Source organism: Halichoeres trimaculatus, unplaced genomic scaffold (assembly GCF_033239565.1).
Source record: "Halichoeres trimaculatus isolate MK-OKI-2021-1 unplaced genomic scaffold, fHalTri1.1 fHalTri1_scaffold_1, whole genome shotgun sequence".
In the NCBI taxonomy this organism is placed as follows: Eukaryota; Metazoa; Chordata; class Actinopteri; order Labriformes; family Labridae; genus Halichoeres; species Halichoeres trimaculatus.
Genome location: NW_027437179.1, coordinates 9,269,503 through 9,293,135, shown reverse-complemented (window position 1 = coordinate 9,293,135; position 23,633 = coordinate 9,269,503). Strand labels below are relative to the sequence as shown.

At 40.3% G+C, this 23,633-nt stretch overlaps 1 protein-coding gene and 1 long non-coding RNA gene across 2 annotated transcripts; one reads left to right on the top strand and one right to left on the bottom strand.

Moving 5' to 3' along the window:
* Positions 1 to 815: 815 nt before the first annotated feature.
* Positions 816 to 3,741, top strand: LOC141795917 (zinc finger MYM-type protein 1-like). Its single transcript, XM_074676698.1, has 3 exons — positions 816 to 1,262; positions 1,489 to 1,591; positions 2,487 to 3,741. Exons 1-3 carry the CDS (start codon positions 823 to 825, stop codon positions 3,012 to 3,014), a joined length of 1,071 nt encoding a protein of 356 aa, XP_074532799.1. The 5' UTR covers positions 816 to 822; the 3' UTR covers positions 3,015 to 3,741.
* Positions 3,742 to 6,323: 2,582 nt separating this feature from the next.
* On the bottom strand, positions 6,324 to 7,169 carry LOC141795231 (uncharacterized). The gene is made up of 3 exons (XR_012599123.1): positions 7,089 to 7,169; positions 6,558 to 6,989; positions 6,324 to 6,391 (listed from the first exon to the last, which is right to left on the bottom strand). It is a non-coding gene; the product is annotated as an uncharacterized LOC141795231 (long non-coding RNA).
* Positions 7,170 to 23,633: the final 16,464 nt, after the last annotated feature.

Below are 23,633 nucleotides of genomic sequence, written 5' to 3'. Positions count from 1 at the left end.
CTCTTCAAAAGCGACCGATGTGATTCAACTTGGACACGGACTGGACTGACGGACTTAAAGCACCTCTCCGAACGGATCAAGAAGCATGAGAGATCCAAAATTCACATGGAAAACTGCGTAAAGCTGGCTGTTTTTGGAAAGATTAGCATAGCAACGCAGCTTGACGACGGGCACCGCATTGCTGTAAGAAGACACAATGAAGAGGTAGATAAAAACCGTAATATTTTATCCAAAATCATCGATTGTGTCAAATTTTGTGGTGCTTTTGAATTAGCAATGCGGGGACATGATGAAAGGGATTCCTCTGACAACGCGGGGATATTTAGAGGTTTAGTTGATCTGATGGCATCCATTGATCGGGAGCTGAAGGAGCACCTTGAAAATGCGACCGTATTTAAAGGCACCTCGAAAACGGTTCAGAACGAGCTCCTGGACTGTATGCTGGCAGTTCTGAGAGAAAAAATCTTAGATGAAGTGAAGATGGCGAAGTTTTTAGCTATCCAAGCGGATGAAACTACTGACATTTCCACACACTGTCAGCTTGTCCTGGTACTGAGATACATCGATGGGCGCAACAATATACAGGAGCGGTTCTATGAGTTCATCAAGCTACCCAACAGCTGTGCGGATTCAATAGCTGGTGCCTTATTGGAGAGGCTGCACAGCATCCTTCCCGAGGGACAAGAAAAAAAGTTGATCGCCCAGGCATATGATGGGGCAGCAGTAATGAGGGGTGCCACTGGAGGAGTGCAGAGAAAGGTACAGGACATCTATGCAAACGCTCACTACATTCACTGCTATGCCCATCAGCTAAACCTGGTAATGCAGCAGGCAACCTCCCACATCTCCCAGATCGGTCACTTTTTTAATGACATCGGGGGATTTGCTTCTTTTTTCTCAAAATCGAGCAAGAGAACTGCAGTGCTAGATGAGATGGTGGCACACAGACTTCCAAGTGCATCATCAACACGTTGGAACTTCAACAGTCGTGCAGTCAACACAGTCTATGAGCACAAGAATGATCTGGTCAAGTGTTTTCAGACCATCCGGAACAGTGAAGACTTTGATGGCCCTACAAAGAGAGAGGCTGGAGGCTATGTGAGATTGCTGGAGGATGAAGCTTTCTGTTTTTTCCTAACCTTGTTCCATAAGATCATGCCACATGTAGACATGCTGTATAATCAGCTCCAGAAGAGGAACATCGATGCTGTCTACATCGCAGGAATCACCCAGACATTCTTGAACAGCATACAGGCTATCAGGTACGTTAAATGCATTATTATGACAATTAACCTAGCCTAATTGTTGATTCTCTGCCTAAATTTTATGTAGCCTACGATACTTATATGTCATTTTATTCTAATAATCAATGTATCTGTTAAGTTTAGATGAAATAAAATTGCCAGTAATTATAACAAGCTTGGGTTTGGTTAATACATCCCTAACCAGTTTTCACAACTGACTCATAAAACTTTTGTTTTGGATCAGGGAGGCTGTTCTTCATCAGGAGTACAGGGGACCTGTTCAGGAGCCACCCACAAAGAAACGGAAAGCACTGGGAGAAGACACACAGCAACATTTGGCACTGGAGGTAAGCACTTTCTTACACACACAAACACACACACACAGACACACACAAACAGAGACATCAAATAATCAAATAAATAATATAAAATCAAATGAAGATACTCACCACTCAAGTTACTGATTAGGTTCATCTTGTCTTCATAAAACAAACATATGTGTTTTAGTGTTCTTTTTTGAAGACAAAAAGGTATGGTTACCTTGACATGTTTCAACGTACTCTGTCGTCTTCTTCAGAAGCTGTCATCCTGACAGCTGTGGCGTGTCTTTTTATCAGCTGTTTCCGGTAGTAGCTGGCGGGACAGATTGATCACGTGATCTGTCCCGCCAGCTACGTCCCACGTTGCCTGGCGGCCTCTGGAGAAGTATGTCCCAGATGTGCGAGAGCTGGAAGGCTCCTTCATCCCTGTTGATGGTGCACGAGTCAATAGAGATCAGGAAACGGGGAAAGGACACCATCAACAGGGGTGAAGGAGCCCTCCAGCTCTCGCAAACATGGGATTCACTTCTCCAGAGGCCATCAGGCAACGGGGGACGTAGCTGGCGGGACAGATCACGTGATCAATCTGTCCCGCCATTTACTAACGGAAACAGCTGATAAAAAGACACGCCACAGCTGTCAGGATGACAGCTTGTGAAGCAGACGACAGAGTACGTCGAAACATGTCAAGGTAACGATACTTTTTCGTCTTTAAAAAAGAACACTAAAACACTTGTGCTCACCACTCAATATAGTAGTCCAGATTCAGTTGTTTATTGCTATATGATATATATGAATGATTACAGTTAACAGTTTTGGTTTATCACCCAATATAGGCTAGCTATCCAGAACAATGATTGTAGTGAGACATGTGAAGACCTAATTTTTTTCTCTTCTTTAAATTTTTTATGTTTTTGCATAGGTATGCGACACCATCATGAGCCATGCCAAGCAGAGGTTTTCTTTCACCAAGCACCTCATCAGTGCCACTCTCTTAGAAGGAGACTTGTTCCAACAACACAGCAGAAAGTTCCCAGATTCAGCACTGGAAACCACGGTGGAAGCCTATCCCTCATTGGACAAGGCCAGACTTAAAACAGAACTGTCCTTGATCTACGAGAATGAGGAGTTCCGGAGTTGCAAAGGTGCTCTGGCTCTCTATCAGGTTTTGATGGAAAACAACCTTGGAGAAACATTTACTGAAACTGTAAGTCTTCTCAATATCATTATCACTACACCAATGACAACATCAGAGTCTGAGAGGTGCTTCTCTACCTTAAAGAGGATAAAAACGTTTCTTAGAAACACTATGCTACAAGATCGGCTAAATGCTCTAGCTATGCTCTCCATTGAGAAGAAAATGACAAAAGACATTCCTGATTTCAACAGCAAAGTCATTGAAAAATTTGCCTCTCAAAAAGAAAGGCGAGCAAAATTCTTGTACAAATAACTCCTGGAATGAGAGAGGGACACACAGAGAAACAGAAAGAAAAAACACCGAGAAACAGAGACACTGAGAAACAGAGACACTGAGAAACCGAGACACTAAGGAACAGAGACACTGAGAAACAGAGACACTGAGAAACCGAGACACTAAGGAACAGAGACACTGAGAAACCGAGACACTAAGGAACAGAGACACTAAGGAACAGAGACACTGAGGAACAGAGACACTAAGGAACAGAGACACTGAGGAACAGAGACACTAAGGAACAGAGACACTGAGGAACAGAGACACTAAGGAACAGAGACACCGAGGAACAGAGACACTAAGGAACAGAGACACTGAGGAACAGAGACACTGAGGAACAGAGACACTGAGGAACAGAGACACTGAGGAACAGAGACACTGAGGAACAGAGACACTGAGGAACAGAGACACTGAGTAACAGAGACACTGAGGAACAGAGACACTGAGGAACAGAGACACTAAGGAACAGAGACACTGAGAAACAGACATATAAGGAGCAGACACACTTAGGAGCAGACACACTAAGGAGCAGACACACTTAGGAGCAGACACACTAAGGAGCAGACACACTATGGAGCAGACACACTAAGGAGCAGACACACTTTGGAGCAGACACACTATGGAGCAGACACACTATGGAGCAGACACACTATGGAGCAGACACACTTAGGAGCAGACACACTATGGAGCAGACACACTGAGGAGCAGACACACTATGGAGCAGACACACTATGGAGCAGACACACTAAGGAGCAGACACACTATGGAGCAGACACACTGAGGAGCAGACACACTATGGAGCAGACACACTTAGGAGCAGACACACTAAGGAGCAGACACACTATGGAGCAGACACACTGAGGAGCAGACACACTAAGGAGCAGACACACTATGGAGCAGACACACTATGGAGCAGACACACTGAGGAGCAGACATACTTAGGAGCAGATATACTAAGGAGCAGACAATTTTTTTTTATGTAGTCATTATTTAGTTTCAGAGACTTCTTTGTGTTTCTCTCTGGCTTTCAATTATTATGCAGTTGTCATTTTTGATGCTCCCATGGCACTGTTGCTGTTCCTTTCAATTAAATGTTGCACTTTTTGCTTGAATAGTTAGGGTATAAGAAAACCATTTGTACATGTTTAACTTCTGAAGTTTGTTCTCAATTCTTTGTACATCACAATTGAATAGGAAATGTTCTTGTTATTCTCTCTTCATAAAACTCAAACCTCCCTTATCACTCACTCACTCATTTACTGTAGATTTGTGTAGATTCAGCTAAAATAAAAACCCATGTTGTGAATTTGTCCCATGAATGTATTGTACAGTATTTTATTTTGTAAAGACTAATACACATGTAAGTTGTTCCTTTTTCTGTGTAACTCAAAGCTATGAAATTAAATTATTTTGGAACTGCCGTCATTTTCTGACTGTTTATTTGAATACTTATGCCTGATAAGTCAGAAAAAATCTGTTGGCACATCAGCCCCACCAAAAAAAAATCTCACCAGCCGCCACTGTTATACATCTTAATTGTTGTACATCTTATTATAAATCAAAAGTCTTGCAAATTTCTCAGGTTTATTTTGAAATGGTGCTCAGGAATTCCAACCTTCAACCCCCCCCCCCCCCCCCCCCCCCCCCCCCCACAAAACCCAACTTCATATCTGTTTTTCAGGTCAGCACTGATCTTTCACAGCCATTATTTTCCAGAAAATCAAGTAATGTGTCCCAAAAATAATTAGTCAATATTGACCTAATTGGGGACTATTTCTCAGTTTAATTTTGAAATAGCTCACAGGAAGTTCAAACTACCAACCTCAATCTATTTGTCATCTGTTTGTGAGGTGAATATTGATTTTTCACAACCATTAGCTCACAGAAAATCATGTAAATTTATCTTAGAAACAATCAATTATCATCGAACATAACTGATTATTTTCTTTTTTTAAATTTTGAAATAGTTTGGAATTTCAACTTACCAACTTCTACTGTCATCCGTCAAGATTGTCACTATGACCCTTTTACAAACATGTTTTCCCCTAAAAAAATATGAATTACCTACTCAGTACCTAACAATCTGTCATACCTTTTTCAGGCTATTGTTTTATGTTTTGTTTTTTTACTGATTTGTGTGAACAACTTATTCCGTGATCATGTTTCTTTTTTGATTTCATGGTCATTAAAGGAAGAGACAATGCATGTGTAATTAAGTCATTTATTTTTTTTATTTTTTTAGAACAAACAAGAGAAATAATTCAAACAAGAAAAAACACAGGATTCACCTGATGTTTTTGAACGTCACTCTTGTGATCCTTTGTCCATGATGGCCTTGGTTACACCTATAAATGAATTAGATAGTTTGCCTAAAGGGTATATATTTAAAGATAAAGTTGCAATAGAATAGAATAGAATAGAATAGAAAATACTTTATTTATCCCCGAGGGGAAATTCAGGAGTCACCGCAGCATTTAAGAAAACAAAAGTAAGAAAGAATATAGAAAGTGCAAAAATGTCCATAAGAAATTAGATGACGACATCCCGTCCACCGATCGTCCACCACTCTCCAGCCCAGCCAGTCTCCACCTCTACAGGGTCCAGGACTGAGCCTCCCCAGCAGTCTGTTCAGTCTCTGTCTCCTGGATCCTGTCTGCTCACAGCAGGCGAAGCTCCTCCGATGTGTCGCCGACGTCCGATGTCAGCTCCGTCAGCCACGTCCGTGAACAGCACGATGCTGCTGGGTTATCACGGCTAGCTTGTCCATCCCCCGGAGCTAGATCCCACGTTCCCAACAACGATGGATGGAAGGACAGGTCCACGTCGTCACCTCCCAGCTCACATCCGAGAACCAGCACGTCGTCCTCACCTCCTCCTCCTCAGCTCGAGGGAAATCATCAAGCCCTACACTAGTTAGCATTGACATGCTACAGGCTGCTAACAGCTAATTTCGCATGTAAACAATGCAGCCATGGTTACATGTGGGATCTCCAGACAAGCACAGGAGAAAAGTAGTAAAAAATACTGCCGAAGTTTGGTGTCCGTGACCGACAATGAACCATACAAAGTGATGATCCACTCCAAATACAAATATGACGAAAAAGAGACGAAAAAAATTACAAGAAACAGACAAAGACGAGAGAGCTGCTGCAACAGGCAGCTACTTGGGTAGCGCCTAGCAACCTAGTAGTATCAATGTCAATGTTCAAAGTTTTCTGATACTCAATACCTTTCTGAAATCAACAGAGGCCACATTGCCATTTTTATGATGTCACATTTTGTTCGAGATGCCACTCTGAATCTGACATTCCCACACAACATGGGTGGTACCACCTTTTGCATTTTGTGCATTAAATCTGGAAAAAAAATTTAAAATCAGTTATCCAACAGTATTAGATTTTGAACACTTGTATACTGTACACTGTTATTACACAGATGATTAGATCACATCTGTTTTCATTTATTGATAAATGATCTGTCATCAAACTTATTTTAATATATAATTTTTTAAAGTACACTCACCCATTTTGTCATTCCTTCCTGTCCTTTTGGATTCTCCTCGCCAAAACATGAGCAGTGGTCTTTTTCACTAAAAACTGAAATATTGCAATTCTAAAAACTGCCTCATGGTTGATTTAAGACTTGGTAAGTAATGGATATGAAATCAACATACAGGTTTATACAAGTCAAAACATATTTACATGAGTTGACACAGCTGACTGTATTAGACATGAATCCTATGACAACTCCCCTAAAATTAAGCTGAAACATCTATGTTTCATAGATCAGATCATAGATTCAATCAAAACAAAAAAACAAAACACCAATACCAATTGTGCTGCTGTTGTTGTTGCTGTTGTTGTTGTTGTTGATGATGTTGTTGTTGTTGTTGTTGAAGTGGTGATTGTCTGGTCATCCCCTTTTTGTTGGTCATCTTTAGCTGCAAGTCTAAATCTATGATATTTAAGAGGTAGATCTGCTTTAGTCAGAATATAAGGAGGATTTGTAAACTGCCCAACAGAACAGAAAACTTTTGAAAATATAATGCCATACCTGTCCAGTGTCTCCTGTGCTCTGTTGTGAACCAATTTTTGACCTTTTAACGACCTTCTGAAAAATAAAATCACATAAATCAGAATTAAATCAAGCAAATCAAAGAATATGCAAAACATGTACGCAGGAAAATTAAATATGATAAAGTAGTGTAAGTGTTTGACTTACAGTAAAGAAGCCTATATCTTATAAACATCAACATATCAATTTATGAGAATGAGAAGAACATAGAATAGAATAGAATAGAATAGAAAATACTTTATTTATCCCCGAGGGGAAATTCAGGAGTCACCGCAGCACTCAAGAAAACAAAAGTAAGAAAGAGTATAGAAAGTGCAAAAAGGTCCATAAGAAATTAGATGACGACTTCCCATCCACCACTCGTCCACCACTCTCCAGCCCAGCCAGTCTCCACCTCCACAGGGTCCAGGACTGAGCCTCCCCAGCAGTCTGTTCAGTCTCTGTCTCCTGGATCCTGTCTGCTCACAGCAGGCGAAGCTCCTCCGATGTGTCGCCGACGTCCGATGTCAGCTCCGTCAGCCACGTCCATGAACAGCACGATGCCGCTGGGTTATCACGGCTAGCTCGGTAGTGAGATAATTTAAAGTCCACCACATGATCATTAATCTGGTACTGTGAAACGTCGATTTGTCCAACAACAAAAAATTATCAACGAAGAAAACGGTCCGACTGATCGATATGTATATTTTAAATTCCTGAAAAGTAAAATGTAGATGTAGAATTGAAAAGGGGGCGTGAAGCAGCCCCCTGTGAAAACTGTATATAAAGCAATGTTCTTCTTTGTTTAAGTCAGTCTGGATCCTGCAGAATCCACGCTCACAAACTTTGTTCAACTTTTTGCTGGATAAAGTATTTTTGGATGCACTTTTTAAGGCTTTTCTTTTCACTCGTGACTTTGATTGGACCTGAAGATAAAGAACCGTCAGATAGCCTCAACCAGAATTTTTGGACACAACACTATCATTAAGGTCATTCTCATGCAATCTTGTTTGTCACACTGTATATGCACCCTGCACACTTAAATAAAGTTGAGAGAGAGTCGGAGGACTGAACTAAGCTGCAAGACCAGGCCAAAGCCTGACCTGCGTTACAACAGTCAGGACCATTGCTTTCATCTCACTCGGTAGCGTTGCACTTCACATTTTAACAACCGCGAAAAATTAATTATTCTACATTTAAATCCGAACACATGCCAGTATGCTTTTCTATCATAGGTTTCCATTAGCACTGCCTGCATGTGTGACTTGATCGGCAATTAAAAGCGATCCAAAGCCACAGGGTGAGCTGGCTAACAAGCTCAAGTCATAAGCCGTGGGCCGTGAGCAGTCTACGTCATAGGCGTAGAGCTGCTCGCCGGCCGGTTCGGCTCGGGTATACGTGCTAACACCTGCTAATAACGTAACACAAAAAATATAGAAAACTAATTACTCACCAGAAAAGCTGCCGCACCGACTGCTTGGACGGTCTGTCAGTACATTCCAAGGCACAGCAGGATACTTTTGGATTCATTTATGATGAAAACAGTTCAAGCTCAACTACACGATCTGTAACCTAGCCTCCGAGCAAAAAAAGCTAATAGACGCTCGCTTGTCAGTCAAGTCAACCACGCCCTCATCTATCCAAATATGGTAAAAGTCGATAAATGTGGATATAATTAAAAGGAAAATATTAGAAAAAAATTCACCCCCCTCACAGTGTGTGCCGATGGTGAAGTCAACGTTTCAGACCCAAGCCGTTTGTTGAACAGGCTGTAAATATGCTTTTTAATGCCGTAAAAGTCCGTTTTTTTGGCTGGGGGTCTATGTAACTTCCGGTCTTTCTGTAGCCAGCCTCAAGCAGCTTCTCGACGAACAGCGGCTTTTAGCACTTCCGCATAGGCTTCATTTCTACGAACCGGATGTTGCCCCTTGGTCTCAATGCGTTAACTTCATGCTTCCTCCGTCCTATCTCCTCCACGACACCGGACATAGGTCGCCATTATGAAGACTGTCCCAAAGCGACAATTGCGCCCAGAGGTGAGAGGATGGAGGAGACTGATCGGAGGAGCTATGATCCTGGAGACACGAGAGCCGGCTTTGCGGAAGTCTTTTCACTGACCGACACGCCCCCATATGGAATATCACTCTCTGATTGGACGCTGCAGCGGCTCAGACTTTACATGAAACTTCACAAACACAACTGAGTTTAATGAGAGAAAAGACGAACTGAAAACAGGCACAGAGGATCGTTCAGAACTGATCATAAATCTGGTAATAAAGTGTTCGCTGTGAGTTTACAGCACAAAACACTGAACACAACCATCATGAAATCAATATAACCGAGGATTAATACAGAACACTGACTGATAAATAATATCTTTCTGAGACACAATAAGGTGAGTTATAGCCTATTAATATATATATATAAACCACCTTATCTGATCGTGAACTCTGAAGCTTTAGAGTTCACGATCAGATGGGCTCAAGATAAAGGCTAAATAGTTCATAAATAATCTCACAATTACGCATTTTACCAGAAAAGTGATCCATGAGCTTCTTAACAGCACACAGAATAAACAGAGAGCAGGTTTTCTTCATGGTAACGTGTTTGTTAAACAGGTTAAAGAAACAGACAAATCTCTGTTACTGTTTCTGTTTGATCAGAGTTATTACAGCGCACATGTGCAGACACACAAACAGCTGTTAGAGCTGACTGACAGATGATCCAGAGGTGATCAGCTGTCGCGTCATCAATGAAACACGTCGCTTCATGTGACGCTCCGAAGGAGAGGATGTCCCATTGTTCTAAAAACCAATCTCCTCCGTTCCTCTCTCCTCTCTTTATTTCCTCGCGTCTCTCCATGCATCTCTGGTGGAGGGAGGGACTAAGACGCAAGAGAACGACGCAAGTGGAGGAAGGAAGGATGGAACTTTGGAGCTTTGAGACGCACCCATCAAACTCCGTTGTGTTTTTGTGAAGTTTCATGAAAAGTCTGAGCCGCTGCAGCATTAAATCAGAGAGTGATATCCCATATGGGGGCGTGTCTGTCAGTGAAAAGACTTCCACAAAGCCGGCTCTCGTCTCCTCGATCATTGCTCCTCCGATCAGTCTCCTCCATCCTCTCTCCTCTCTCCTCTGAGTGCAATTATCGCTTTGGAACAGTCTTCAAAATGGCAACTGGGAAAGTACTTCCGCTGTCATGAAGGAGATAGGACAGAGGAAGCAGAAAGTTAACCCATTGAGACGCATCCTCTGTAGCATGTGTAGACCGCAAAGGCCAACTGAATTGAGATGGTCTGGTCTACGAACCTTTTCTTGTTTGTCACCTTTGACATCACGCAGCACCGCCTTCACCTGTCAGGTTTACATTACTTTTTATACACACCTCATGTCTAGGATGTTTTTAACTATTTCTTTTTTACTTTGCTTCACTATTCTCATTATTTTTATTATCATCATCATCATCATTATTATGAATATGGCGATGTTACGTCGTAAACGACTCGCTCAAAATGAACGAATCATCTGGGTGAATGAACTGAACTGAATCACCTATTGAAAAGATCTGTTCATTTCTCAACTTAGGCTGTGCTCTCCTCCTCTATTCCGTCTTGTGTTTGTCCCTTTTTAGACTGTAGGGGTCACCCAACCCTGCCCTCTCTCCCCCTTTCATGTTAATGGTGCATAATAACTCAACCTAAAGGACAGAGTCAGTCAGGAGCCCATGTCGCTCAAACCCACCCTCATCTTTGGTGTGGACCATATATGGAGCCAAAACAATGGGTGCATCTCAAAGCTTCAAACTTTCATTCTTCCTTCCTCTACTTGTGTTTTAGTCGCGTAGGCGGTATTATTGGGTTATTTATAATTATTTAGCCTTTATACAGCTAATCTTATTATTATTCTAATAGATTTGGACCAGGTCTCTATCTGGACATAGTTTCGTGTCTCTTTTAGTATGACCCAGGTCTCAGACTTAGTGGTCTGTGTGCTGATCTTTGGCTTATATTTGAGTCCCTTTGAGTCTGGCTTTTGTTTGTTGACAATTTCCTGTTCTGAACAAATTAAGTAATTACTGAAAAGAGAAAAAAGTTAAAAGTTGAAAATAAATACTTAAAGTTGACATTTCTTTACACATTTTGAAACGTTGTCCATTTCCAAAGTGGGTCCCCGGACAGGACTGACTGACTGACTGACTTAAATTGACTGAATTGTGTGTTAAAACCCCTCTCTGCTGGGTTTGCCTTTGAAAACATCATCCACTAAATATCTGTCCACTTGACGGTATCTTTCATCCACTCGCTGATTTCCAATCAAGCTAGGATTTGCTAATCAGAAGTCAAAGTGATATTATTCAGGTAAAATTTGTGTTTTTCGGTGGTGAACCCCTTCATGTAGCTTGACAAACCACTCTACTCTGCAGTGTTGCCAAAATTGGCCTGCAGGTTGAACTGTTTAAAAACCACAACTTAAACTTTAAAAAGTTGATAAAGATATTTATTTCAATATGGTTTTACAGATTTAAAAATGGTTTATGTTCATAGCTTAGGTAAATAGTTTCTCCCTTTGTAAACTACCAGAAGACACTTTCCAAAAACATTACATCTAAAATAAAGTGCATTTTTACTAATATTTTAATTCAGTTGAACTTTTCCATACACTGAAATGCCAGATAAGATGAGTGGAACCTCTGCAGGGATATTTTAATTGACCATTGAACTTTTTAGTTTTGTAGTTTTATAGCAATTTACTTGAAAACCTGAATACCAGCACAGCAACTTCACTCCCTCTTGTGTGATATCCCTTTAAAACTTGGGTCCATTATGTTAAGGCTATAACGATGTTGTTTCTGAAATCAGCAGGAAGTTCAAGTTAAATCTTCAAGTTTACTTTCTTTAAAAAACACCCATTAGTCAATATGAGGTTTATTACTGTGACAAAATGAGCTTCGCTGATTCTGATGAAATGCCCAAACTTCACACATACACGTTCATGATGCGTTCAGAACTAAACAACAGAGATGCACCAGTTTATGTTCTTGGCTATGTTTTTTTTTTTTTTTTTTTTACATCATCAGGGAAGGATTTGATATTAACTATGACCCACCTGAGAGCAGCACCTAAACAGGAAGAGAAAGCAGCGAGGGATGAAGAAGCAGATGACTGATTTTAGAAATGCATTGAAATTAGAATAACAGTGTCTCCTCTTTAGCCTGCTTGACTCCTGAAAAACTCTGGGAGGGAGTTCCCTCCTGTGCGCTCCTCCCCCAGGGTTTCTTCCAGGCTCGCTCATTAAAAGGGCATTCTGGGGAGGTGCTGTAGTCATGTGTGCTCTATAAGAGCAGAATGGAAACAAACTGCCTCAAAAACCTGTTTTTTTGTGAAATATTCACTCTGTTTTGAGTGTTTCAATAAATAGCATGTAAATTACAAAAAATATTTTAATAAGGAAAAGAAAGGAGACAAAATATTATGTACGTATATAAATAAAGATTCAAGAAAACGTACCCCCCCCCCCCCCCCCCCCCCAAAAAAAAAAAAAATAAATAAATAAAATAAAAATAAAAAATAGGCCTTTTATAATATTTTTGAAAGATTATCAATAAATTAATGGGGGCGCAGTGCATCCCCCCTCATCTGGGTCTGGGATGTTTTTTTTTTAAATGCCTGTTTCCCAAATATATTGGCAAATGTGTTAATGGGTAAATAAATGACATTAACTGAAATCACTTGTAAAAAGGTGCTTTATAATGTTCATGCATTTGGTGCACTAGTTCAGTAGCTTTAGAAGTAGGGACCACACCAGGGGCTATCAGGGGGGGCTCAGAAATTTGAAGGGGAGGGAAAAATTTGATCTAATTATTATTGTTTTTCATTCTTATTTAACTTCATTTTTGAAATTATCATTAATCCTGAACATAGAACACGTAAAGTGCCATAATCATCAGATTCCCAAGATTGTACCCAATCCTTGTGTGACGGCTGCAACTTCGGCATGATGAAGACATGATCCCATAGACTGTATAAAACATGGACGTAGTCTCCCGACATCACCTGTCTGTTTCTGAACTGAAAAATGAAGCACATCCGCTATAGCGGGCATATTGGTAGTGGCAGGGGCTTTGTGTACAGCTATGGGGCGCCTGTCGGTCATATGACCCTGAGCTGTGCCTCTTATGTGGCGCGCTTGTGACCTTAATATCCTCAGAACGGCCGAGTTAGGGAAAAAAATGGACCCCTAGTACAGTGTGTGCGGATAGTAAAACTCGCGACTCAGACAGGAGACGTTTTTTGAACCAGGCTGTAAATAGGTTAATTTATGCTTTGAAAACAGCTTTTTTTTGTGGCTTGGTGTGTATGTGACTTCTGGTACTTCTGGACCCTCAAGCGAACACTCGAGAAACAGCAGATTTTAGTACTTCAGCATTGTCTCATACCGGAGGTTGCCACTTGCACGATCCGTGTTGACCTGGCAGTTTATATTATCCTGTTATTAAGCTATCTAAAAAACTGAACTGAACTTTGAGGCCACCCCCTGTCTAACTACCGGCAGCATGTAAGAAAGGAGTATCCCACTATGACAGCCCTCTTTGTCATATTCTTTGAATAAATATTTGTTAAGTTGATCATGTGCTCCCCCTAGAGCTCTGAAATGTCTTCTCTCTTTGAGTCTGGCTTTTGTTTGTTGACAATTTCCTGTTCTAAACAAATTGAATAATTACTGAAAAGAGAAAAAATGTTAAGGTTAAAAGTTAAAAATAAATTCTTAAGTTGACATTTCTTTACACATTTTGAAATGTTGTCTGTTTCCAAAGTGGGTTCCCTGCCAGAAGCAAATGCTGTTTGAGGGGGTCTTGACACAGTAAAGTTTAGCTTGGTTCAGTCCTCCGACTCTCTCTCAACTTTATTTAAGTGTGCAGGGTGCATATACAGTGTGACAAACAAGATTGCATGAGAATGACCTTAATGATAGTGTTGTGTCCAAAAATTCTGGTTGAGGCTATCTGACGGTTCTATATCTTCAGGTCCAATCAAAGTCACGAGTGAAAAGCAAAGCCTTAAAAAGTGCATCCAAAAATACTTTATCCAGCAAAAAGTTGAACAAAGTTTGTGAGCGTGGATTCTGCAGGATCCAGACTGACTTAAACAAAGAAGAACATCGCTTTATATACAGTTTTCACAGGGGGCTGCTTCACGCCCCCTTTTCAATTCTACTATCGGTGTTTGTTCAATTTTTAATGGTGTTCTGCCAAATCGCAGGGCTCCACCCCTCAACTTTCTCACGTACTGCAGAAACTATTGGTGTCCGAATGTTTGGTGATTTTTCATGTTTAGACATCATCAATTCTATTGGTGTCCAGATGGCTCAGTTTACTTAAAGGGCAACTCCGGTTTTTTGACACCTGGACCTTATTTATAGGTGTGTGCATGCTCATATACTCACTCAGACAAACATCGTGCAGCTCGGAGTCCTTCAGAAGTCATTCAGATCCAACCGATTTTAGCCGCACTTAGTGGGGGCCACGGCAAGGGAGCTTCAGCGCGGGACATAATCTCTGAAAAATCACTCATTTCAGCTATATTTTTTTATATATCGCCAGTGTTATCACAAAGTCAGCTCGTCTACCGTCTTCAGGTGGGTCAGCTGACCCAGAGCTCACTCTGAGTCCCACTCTGAGCAGCAAACACACTCCTCCTCTGTTGCCATAGGCGAACACTGTCCACAAGCGCACCACCAGTTCGCATTGAGTCGTGGACGTGCTCCTGATAGTTGTTCTCGAGCCAGCTCTTCGTCTCTCTCCCTCTGCATCCTTCTTTCATAGAACTCCTCGTCCGTGTATGCAGGCTCAAAACGGTAAGGACAACCGTTAAACTTGAAGTCATAGTCTGACTCTTTGACATCAGAAAAATATTCTGCCATGTTGCTCAGCAATGTCGGCAAAAAGTAAATCAGCTGTACCTTTGTGTCGCACGGCTATGACGTCAACTAAAGTTTGTTTACCAAGTCAGCTCTGGGTCAGCTGACCCACCTGAAGACGGTAGACGAGCTGACTTTATAACACTGGCGATGGATGAAAAAATATAGCCGAAATGAGCGATTTTGCAGCTAAAATCGGTTGGATCTAAATAAATGGATGTAAATAACTTCTGAAGGACTCCGAGCCGCACGATGTTTGTCTGAGTGAGTATATGAGCATGCACACACCTATAAATAAGGTCCAGGTGTCAAAAAACTGGAGTTGCCCTTTAATAAAGAAATCAGGCCTATTCAGGCCCGAGTTTATTTGATGATTAAACTATTATGATACAAAGAATTTACACGAGTGAATAAGTGATATCTTATACATTTACACAAGTGTTACATTATACAGGTGACTCATCAAAGTAGCATGGTGTAAGCACACTGTGGAAAGCATCTTTTCGGTGTCTAATCTAAGTCACACAGCACACAGCTTTTTGGAGAGCACCTGTCGCCCCACAGCTCATCAAGGTTACATATTATACAAGCTTTTAACAAATGGTGTGATTCCTTTAGGACAATGGTCTTATCTTAGCTTGTTTACACAAGAGGGAGTTAAAGCTGACAGCAGCCTAAAGTAGAATCAGTACGTGGAAACCTCTACAGAGAGGATCCTTAAAAGATTCCACAATAGCAACTGTGAGTAGCGCAGAGTATATTGTGGAGTGGAGTTACATATCGAAAAGAGGCCTCCTTCTCACATTGGGTCTGTTGTAAGAACTTCATTATACCACCCCTGTACACCGTCAAAAAGAACTCACAATTGATGTTGCAGCCTTTTGATATCGAGACCATAGACTGTAGAACGAGACTTGATAATTAAGATGTTTCTATGAATTATTAAATCACAGAATTCTTACAGTAAACCTTTCTAAAGTTTCCCTGTTTTCTCCAAAATTGGGTGGTGCCCCAACTCAAATTTAAACTCACAATTAATAAGTTTAAATCGTCTTTTGAAAGTTATACTTTTGCTCCGGTAAAGTGCTGGCATTCTGCTGTTAATAATTAATTAGTCATTTTTTGACACTGATTTACGCTCCACTACTTAATGAATGTGAGCATTCACCTCCCACACAGATATTCTAAGGTTTTCCTGATTTTTACCTGACTAGCTGTAATCTTGCCTTGCTGCTGCTCTGCTTCGTATGTTGTCGTGTTAGTCTGAGTTTATTAAATAACTTATGTCCCTTTTTTTTCTTCATCCTCCTTATCTCTCCTGTCTGTCTCCACTCTGTAAGTCTTGGAACAGCTCAATGTTTAAAGTCTCTGTGATTTATCAGACAGTGTTTTGTCAGAGATTTAGGTCAGTGATTGTCCTGCTTCAGATTCTTTAGATAACCACACCTGGGCATACAAAGTACAGAGATCACCAAAGCACTCAGAGCTTATGCCCTGCTCACAAAGGACTGCTTGTTCCAACACAGTATAAACCTGGATCATAGCTTTACTCATGTGCAGTGGCTGTTGGCTGTTGAGTCTTTTACAAGTACAAACACCTGAAGTCTGATTTCAATGATAGTCATTACTTGTCATTTTATCCGTATCCGACCATAAAATGTGTTTACTCTATTACAATGGAGTCAATTGATCTCATATCTTTTTGTATATATTTATAAAAAATAAATAAAGAATTAAAGAAAGAAAAAATAAAGAATTTTATTTGTACTTTAACTCTAGACCTGCATCACAGAAAACCCTTTTTATTTTAGGTCACATGATCCCATCATGTGGTGGTGGCATGAATTACATGCTGAGGCAGTCCTCAGGGCTGTCTGACAGAAAGGGTTTTTTCTTTCATCTATGCTGATAGTTTGTTGAGTCTGTTTTGTCAGAACTAATGTTTGAGTTTAAGATGCTTAATTCATTTATTTGTTACATTTTTTTCATTTTTATTTCTTATTTTTATTTTTATTTTTTTGGTGGTGGTGGTGGTGGTGGTGGGGGAGGGGGTGAAGGAAGTAAAAAGAGGGAGTTAGGCTTCAATAACTTCTGACACACAAGATAATGTAAGTCAGAGTTTGGCATGAACATAATCTTTGGTCTCCTGGTTAAATGTCTTGGCTTTATTCCTGGAACATAAATGATTTACTATCTTTAGATATGGTGAAATTCATGTTTCCTGATATTGAAAATAAACTGGATTTAACTAGCTCTTTCACTAATTTGCACAAGAACTGGAGAGCTCCACAAGTGGTCCACCAGTGCCCCCTAGTGGTCCACCACAATCTTGAGTACATCAGGTTTTTTTTATAGAACATTAAAAAAAATAATAAAAAGAAAAGAAAAGACAAGTTCACTGGGACTCACAAAAGTTTCCTTGAAGCCCCTTCTTGACCATGGTCAAGCTAAAGTTACTCCATTTATGAGCCTACAGGCAAAATCCTCAAGTATTGGTGGCTTAAGACAGTTGCAATAAAAACAAAATCAAGTAAGGAGGACGAGACCTCTGACACTGGCCAGGAGAGGGTGCAATGGTGAGATGGAGCAGCCACAGTGAGCAAAATTACTTCATTTTGGGAAACTTTTCCCTTCAAAAAGACTCCCAAAATTACCTTTTGAATAAGAAAAGCTATATAGTGTTGAAAATTTTACCAAGTCATTTTGGACGACTTTGAGCCATTTTGGGTGACTTTTTGAATGTGAAAAGTGGCTCAAAATGACTTAATTTTTTCGCCACTTTTTGAATGGGAAAAGTCACTCAAAATGACTTTATTTTGGGTGTCTTTTCCTTTTCAAAAAGTTGCCCAAAATGAAGTCATTTTGAGCCACTTTCCCATTTAAAAAGTCACCCAAAATGAATGAACCATTGTCATTACATAACATTCTGATGTTCCAAATTGACTAAGCCATTTTGGACAACTTTTCCCATTCAAAAAGTCTCCCAAAATGACATTTTTCACTTTGGGGGTTTGAAGAAGAAAAGCTGTGTTGTTGACTATTTCATTTATGGCGACTTTAAGTCATTTTGGGCGACTTTTTTTAATGGGAAAAGTGACTTGTGTGCAAAATTTGTGATCTGGACCTGTCCTTACATCCATTGTTATTGGGAACGTAAGATCTATCTCAAAGAAGATGGACGTGCTAGCTGTGCTTACCCAGCAACAGAGGGAATACCAGAGGGCAGAGTAACATCATGCTATTCACAGACATGGCTAACGGAGCTAACATCTGACACCAACACCACATTGGAAGAGCTTCACCTGCTGTGAGCAGACAGGATCCAGGAGACAGAGACTGAACAGACTGCTGAAGAAGCTCAGTCCTGGACCCTGTGGAGGTGGAGACTGGCTGAACTAGAGGATGATAAACAAGCTGTCATCATTTATTTTCTTATGGACCTTTTGGCACTTTCTTACTTTTGTTTTCTTGATTGCTGCTGTGACTTCAATTTCGTTGTACTTGTTATATTAACAATAAAGTTCTATTCTTTAACTGTAAATTTACCTGGCTCGCAAAGACTTTAGCTAGGACTGAGAGTTTGGAAATAGGCCAGTAGTTGTTTAACTCAGATGGGTTCCCATTTTTAAATAAGGGGAGAACATATGCATCAGTTTGCTATCTGGACTGTTTTTCAGGAGATAATTAGTCTAGTGGTCTGTGAGTTAAAAAAAAAAAAAAAATTGATTAAGTAATTGATTAATTTAGGGGAGAGGGGGGGGGGGGGGGGGGTCATTGGTCTAAAACAATTAGAGAAACTGATCTAAACAACACTTTTCTGGAGATGCCTCAAAAAAATCCAGTTTATCTATTTTCAAATTAGTTTGTTGTTTTTGAATTCAGAGGTCAGTGTATTACAAATAACATTAGCTTATGACAGTGGAAGATATACCTCTACCTTATTTATGTATGAATGAAAAGGAAAATCTCTAAAAGTGCAGAGCAAAACTGTTGTAAGTATTCTTCTTAAGAGTTGGTTTCATTGAACCCTGACAGGAAATGGTATCAGGCTAAAAACCATACAGAACAATGAGAAGCTGGAGAGGGGCAGCACGTGTGACCTGACATTAGGAGACCTTCACATCCCTGCAGGGTAAAACCAGACCGGCCTTCAGTGAACAGAGATCATTGGTCAGTGTCACCACTTCAAAGAGGAGGTGCATCTGTGTGAGTGTGAGTGTGAGTGTGTGTGTCTATCCTTTTTGTTACCCCTCTGAGGAGCAGCATATGGCAGCCAACACAATGCCTTAACCCAGCTCCTATCATTACTGATACTGCCTCACTCCTCCTCTCAGAGGTGAACAACAGGACACCCAGGCACGCACGCATAAGCACACAGGCACGCCCTCACACACACACACACACACACTCTCAGACCCACACTCCCCTTCGTTTACAGCCCCCTTTTCTTGCTGACCAGCCTTTCATTTTCAGATGGGGTCCTTTCACCCGGAGCAGGCAGCAGCTGGAGGCCTGACTCTCTGAGAGAGACACCACAACAGCAGGAGCGAGGGGACGGGTGCTGAGCTGCACATTAACTACGAGTTACCCCACACAGAGTCAAACACACACCACTTTAACCCTAACCCAAACACTCATTATGTTATTTATTTAATCCTGCAATTCTTAAGACTTATCCTGATTGGGAAACAAAAGCTTTAATTCAAAGAAACAGTTTTTTCTCAGAAGAAGGGGCTCTCATTCTGAATCTTAAATCATCTTTATGGAAAAGTTTTGACTCTCCTGTGAAACCCTTTTTTTTTCCCTTCTTCCTTTTCTTTTTTTTTTTTTTTACTGCCGCAGGTTAGGGATGTGTGACTACAGGTTCAACGCAGCACCGACACTTTACTGTAACCACGCCCAGGGGATCCTACTGTAAAGGAAAAGACAGGTAGTGCAGTGCTATAAACTCATCCAAAGTTCTGGGTACATAACCTGAATAAACTATGGGTTGAAAACACGTGATCAAAATTATAATAAAATAATCCTTTCTCCTTCATTGTCCTGTTTGCATTTTCTTCAAAAAACTGAAAATAGGTTTTACATTGGTGCATTTTTGTAATTAATAAGTTTAATACCTGTTTGTATCCATGTCTTTTAGGCATACCTTGACCTTGGCTGTGTCATCACCCACTATTCCACTCACACCTAGAAGGAAACACATAGTTTCCAAGACACAGCTCTGGGCCCTGAGTGGAAAAAAGCTCTGCCTGCCTCCACATGTCCACCTAAGAGGCCGCAGGCTGTAAGTGGTGTCTTGTGTCTTTAGAACAATATATATTTACAGAGAATACGTTTGTTTGCCTTTAGGAAGTAATATTTGTAGCCTTAAGTAGCACTTACTGAAATAGTACACTCTCTCACACACACCTCTCCACAGGTAAAAGCCCAGAGTGAGTCACGGCAAGCGCTGCAGCTCAGCCGTGCTAAGATTAGAGCTGGAAATCCAAACAAAGACTAAACAATATCTGAGGTTTCCTTCTATGAGCTCATGTTGGTTAACATGACTCATCTGCTTGCCTGTATGTCTGTGTGTGGAGTGCAAAGGTGAAAAAGTACAGTAAGGTGTTTGACAAAGAGGCATTCATGATGCAGTTCACTTTAATAAACCATAAATTCCTTCCTTATCGAGAGACAAAGTTATGTCTTTTGTCTGTACCATGCAAATGCATTCATGAACAATAATAAATCCTGTTGTTTTTACCCTACAGTCGTCCAGTCCTACAGTTTCATTTAGCAAACACTTTTGTCCAAAGTGACGTAAAACACAAGCAAGAATTTAGAAAAAAGGAAAAACCTTAGTTAGCCTGACAAAGTGCTTCAAGTCATTTGGCTGCAGGGGCTGACATTAAGTGCAAGAAGATGTTTTTTTTTTCCATGTAGAATAATGTAGCCAAGTAACCAAAATAATTGCTGCAACAACATACTTTAACTTTCAACACCATTCAGTTATTAGTGCTGAAAATTCACTTAGAACTGGGTCTGAGACTTTCTGACAAACAGGGGAAGGGTCAGATTAAGGTCCCGTTTACACGACAACGTTTCATCTGAAAACGCCAAAATGCAGTGAAAAAAATCTGCTTTTACACGAAAACACTGAGGGACAGTAAACGTTGAAGTAAGCATGCCAGGCCTGTAGTCAGAGCTATAACTGTCTTGTACAGAAGCTGCTTTTGGGAGATTTCAACTGAAGTAGAGTTGATGCACATGTTTTTGAAAGACAGTCTGCAGATACAGCAGATTGAGCTGCACAAGCACAACACAGTAGTTCGCAATGATCGTAACAATGGTACTGTTGGACTGTTGTATGCGCTTACAGGGAGTGGAGAGTGATGCCAGCCTTTCCACTAAAAACGCCGGCTTAATGTTTACATGGAAACAGTGTCGGCAGTGTTTCAGAAAAATCCTACTCTGGAGCAAGTTTAAAATAGTTTTGGATTTGTCAAAATAGTTTAGTTTTAGTTAGTTTTGACATTTTTTTTTTCCATTTCAGTGTAGTTTTAATTAGTTTTAGAGCAGGCATTCTAGTTTTTATTTAGTTTTGATTTTTGCAACAAGGCTTAGTTTTAGTTTAGTTTTAGTTTTGTCATACCTTATTAACCAGGTGCAGGATTCAAAAAGGTCAGAGTTAATATTTTGTCATACTGTTTATTTTCCAGTTCAACATAGTGCTCACTGCTCAGTCAATGCTAATACTGAACTGTTGGCTGCTGCCTTAAACACAAGAAAATAATATAAACTTAATATAGGAATATAAACATAAATTATATAAAATGATGTTAACATGAATTAAATAAAAATAATAAAAAAACATAAATTATATAAAACAATATAATATGAGCTTAAATAATTAGAAACTTGGACTCTGTAACAATAAAGTCAGACTCACATGAAATTAAACTATTACAGATGCTCTGATTCATTGCTCCACTACGTTTTGTCGCAGCACAGTGCACAGCCAGTCAGTGCAGTAAACAAGCATGTCCCAGTACGTCGCTGTGATGGTGCCGTATGGCGCTGACAACTGCCGAAAACTGTCATAAAATTGGTTGGGAAAATGTATCAGATTAATTCAAATCCTAAAGGCTATTAATATTGTCAAAAACTATAACTAAGGACATTTTGTCTAAAATTTTAGTTAGTTTCAGTTAGTTTTGTGAACACAAGATACAGTTTTAGTTTGCTTATCGTTTTTGTTTTCTTTTCTAGTTTTTATTAGTTTGAGTTAACTCCAATGTATTTTAAATTTTAGTTTTCCTTTTTAGTTTCGTTTTAGTTAACTATTATAACCTTGCTCTGGAGGCTGTTTTAAAAAGTTTACGTTTTAGGTCGACTTTCTGTGTAAACGCGAGGCTGAAACGCAACAAAACTTTTGCGTTTCACCCTAAAACCATTGTCGTGTAAACAACCTCTTAGTGCTTGAGTGCTCCCTGAACAGATGAGTCTTCAGACATCTCTTGAAGTAGAAAAGGACTCTCGAATTGTATAGAGTTAGGTAATTCATTCCACCATTTGGGCACAACAGAGGAGAAGAGTCTGGCTAGTGATTTAGAGCCGCAAGCACCAGGCGTCTTTCACAAGCAGAGCATAGTGGGCCAGAAGGAGAGTGGACCTGGATGAGGGACCCCAGGTAGACATTAACCCTCAGAACCATCGTAGACTTATCATCCAGTTACGACACTAATGATGTATAAATGTAGAGAGTGACAGCACGGACTGAGACAGACCTGGGATCGATGAGTGCAGGGTTGAAATCTTTATTTTTTGTAATTGATTGATCTGTTGTTGTATTTTAATAAATTTAGTGCTTTTTAGTAACGTAAGCAAGTACTAAAAGACAAAAACTACTTCATTATTTTAATTGTTCAGCACAGAATAAACCATTCTTTGGAATGCTTTTTTTTGCAGAAAATCTCTTGTCTCAGCAATCAAGGTGCATGTGCACAACAAACTTGCACCTAGGCTTTCTTTTTTAAATGATGCCCCGCCATGGAAAAAAAAAGAAAGAAAGAAAACAAACCTGTTTCTTCTGCAGTTTGAAAATTCAAAGTTTGTGGGTTTTTTTTCCCCCCTAAAACATTAAAGTAGCAAAGTTAGAGAAGCTGAAACAGCAAGAGTTAAAGACTGAGTGTTTCTTGTTTATCTAGTAAATCTGTCGGCAATCAATAAACAAAGTGTTTTGACTCTGGCCCTTACGCTCTGAATTCTTTTTAGGTGTGTAATGCTGGGCTGAGTGCACCCTGAGTGTAAGCCATACATACTCTGTGTAGTTTGGAGCAGTGGTTAGTCCATCATAAGGCCCCTCTCTTTGTTCTGGCTGTCAGGTGGGCGACAGGTTGCGGTCAGGGTGGGGACAGGTATTTCCTGCTAACAAACTCAAATCAGACTTCCATGTTGGAGAGTTTGTACCTGAGGACAGTATCAGGAGTCATTTTACTTTTATTGTTGTTGCTGTATCACAGTTGGTGAGTCAGAGAGACTCATTCTGGTAGCTCAAAGTGTAGAAGCTGATACTTGCTGTGACTCACTCTGGATTGTTGTGGAGTACTTTTCTTACTTGATGACAGGTGTCAAACCTTACCTCAGAAT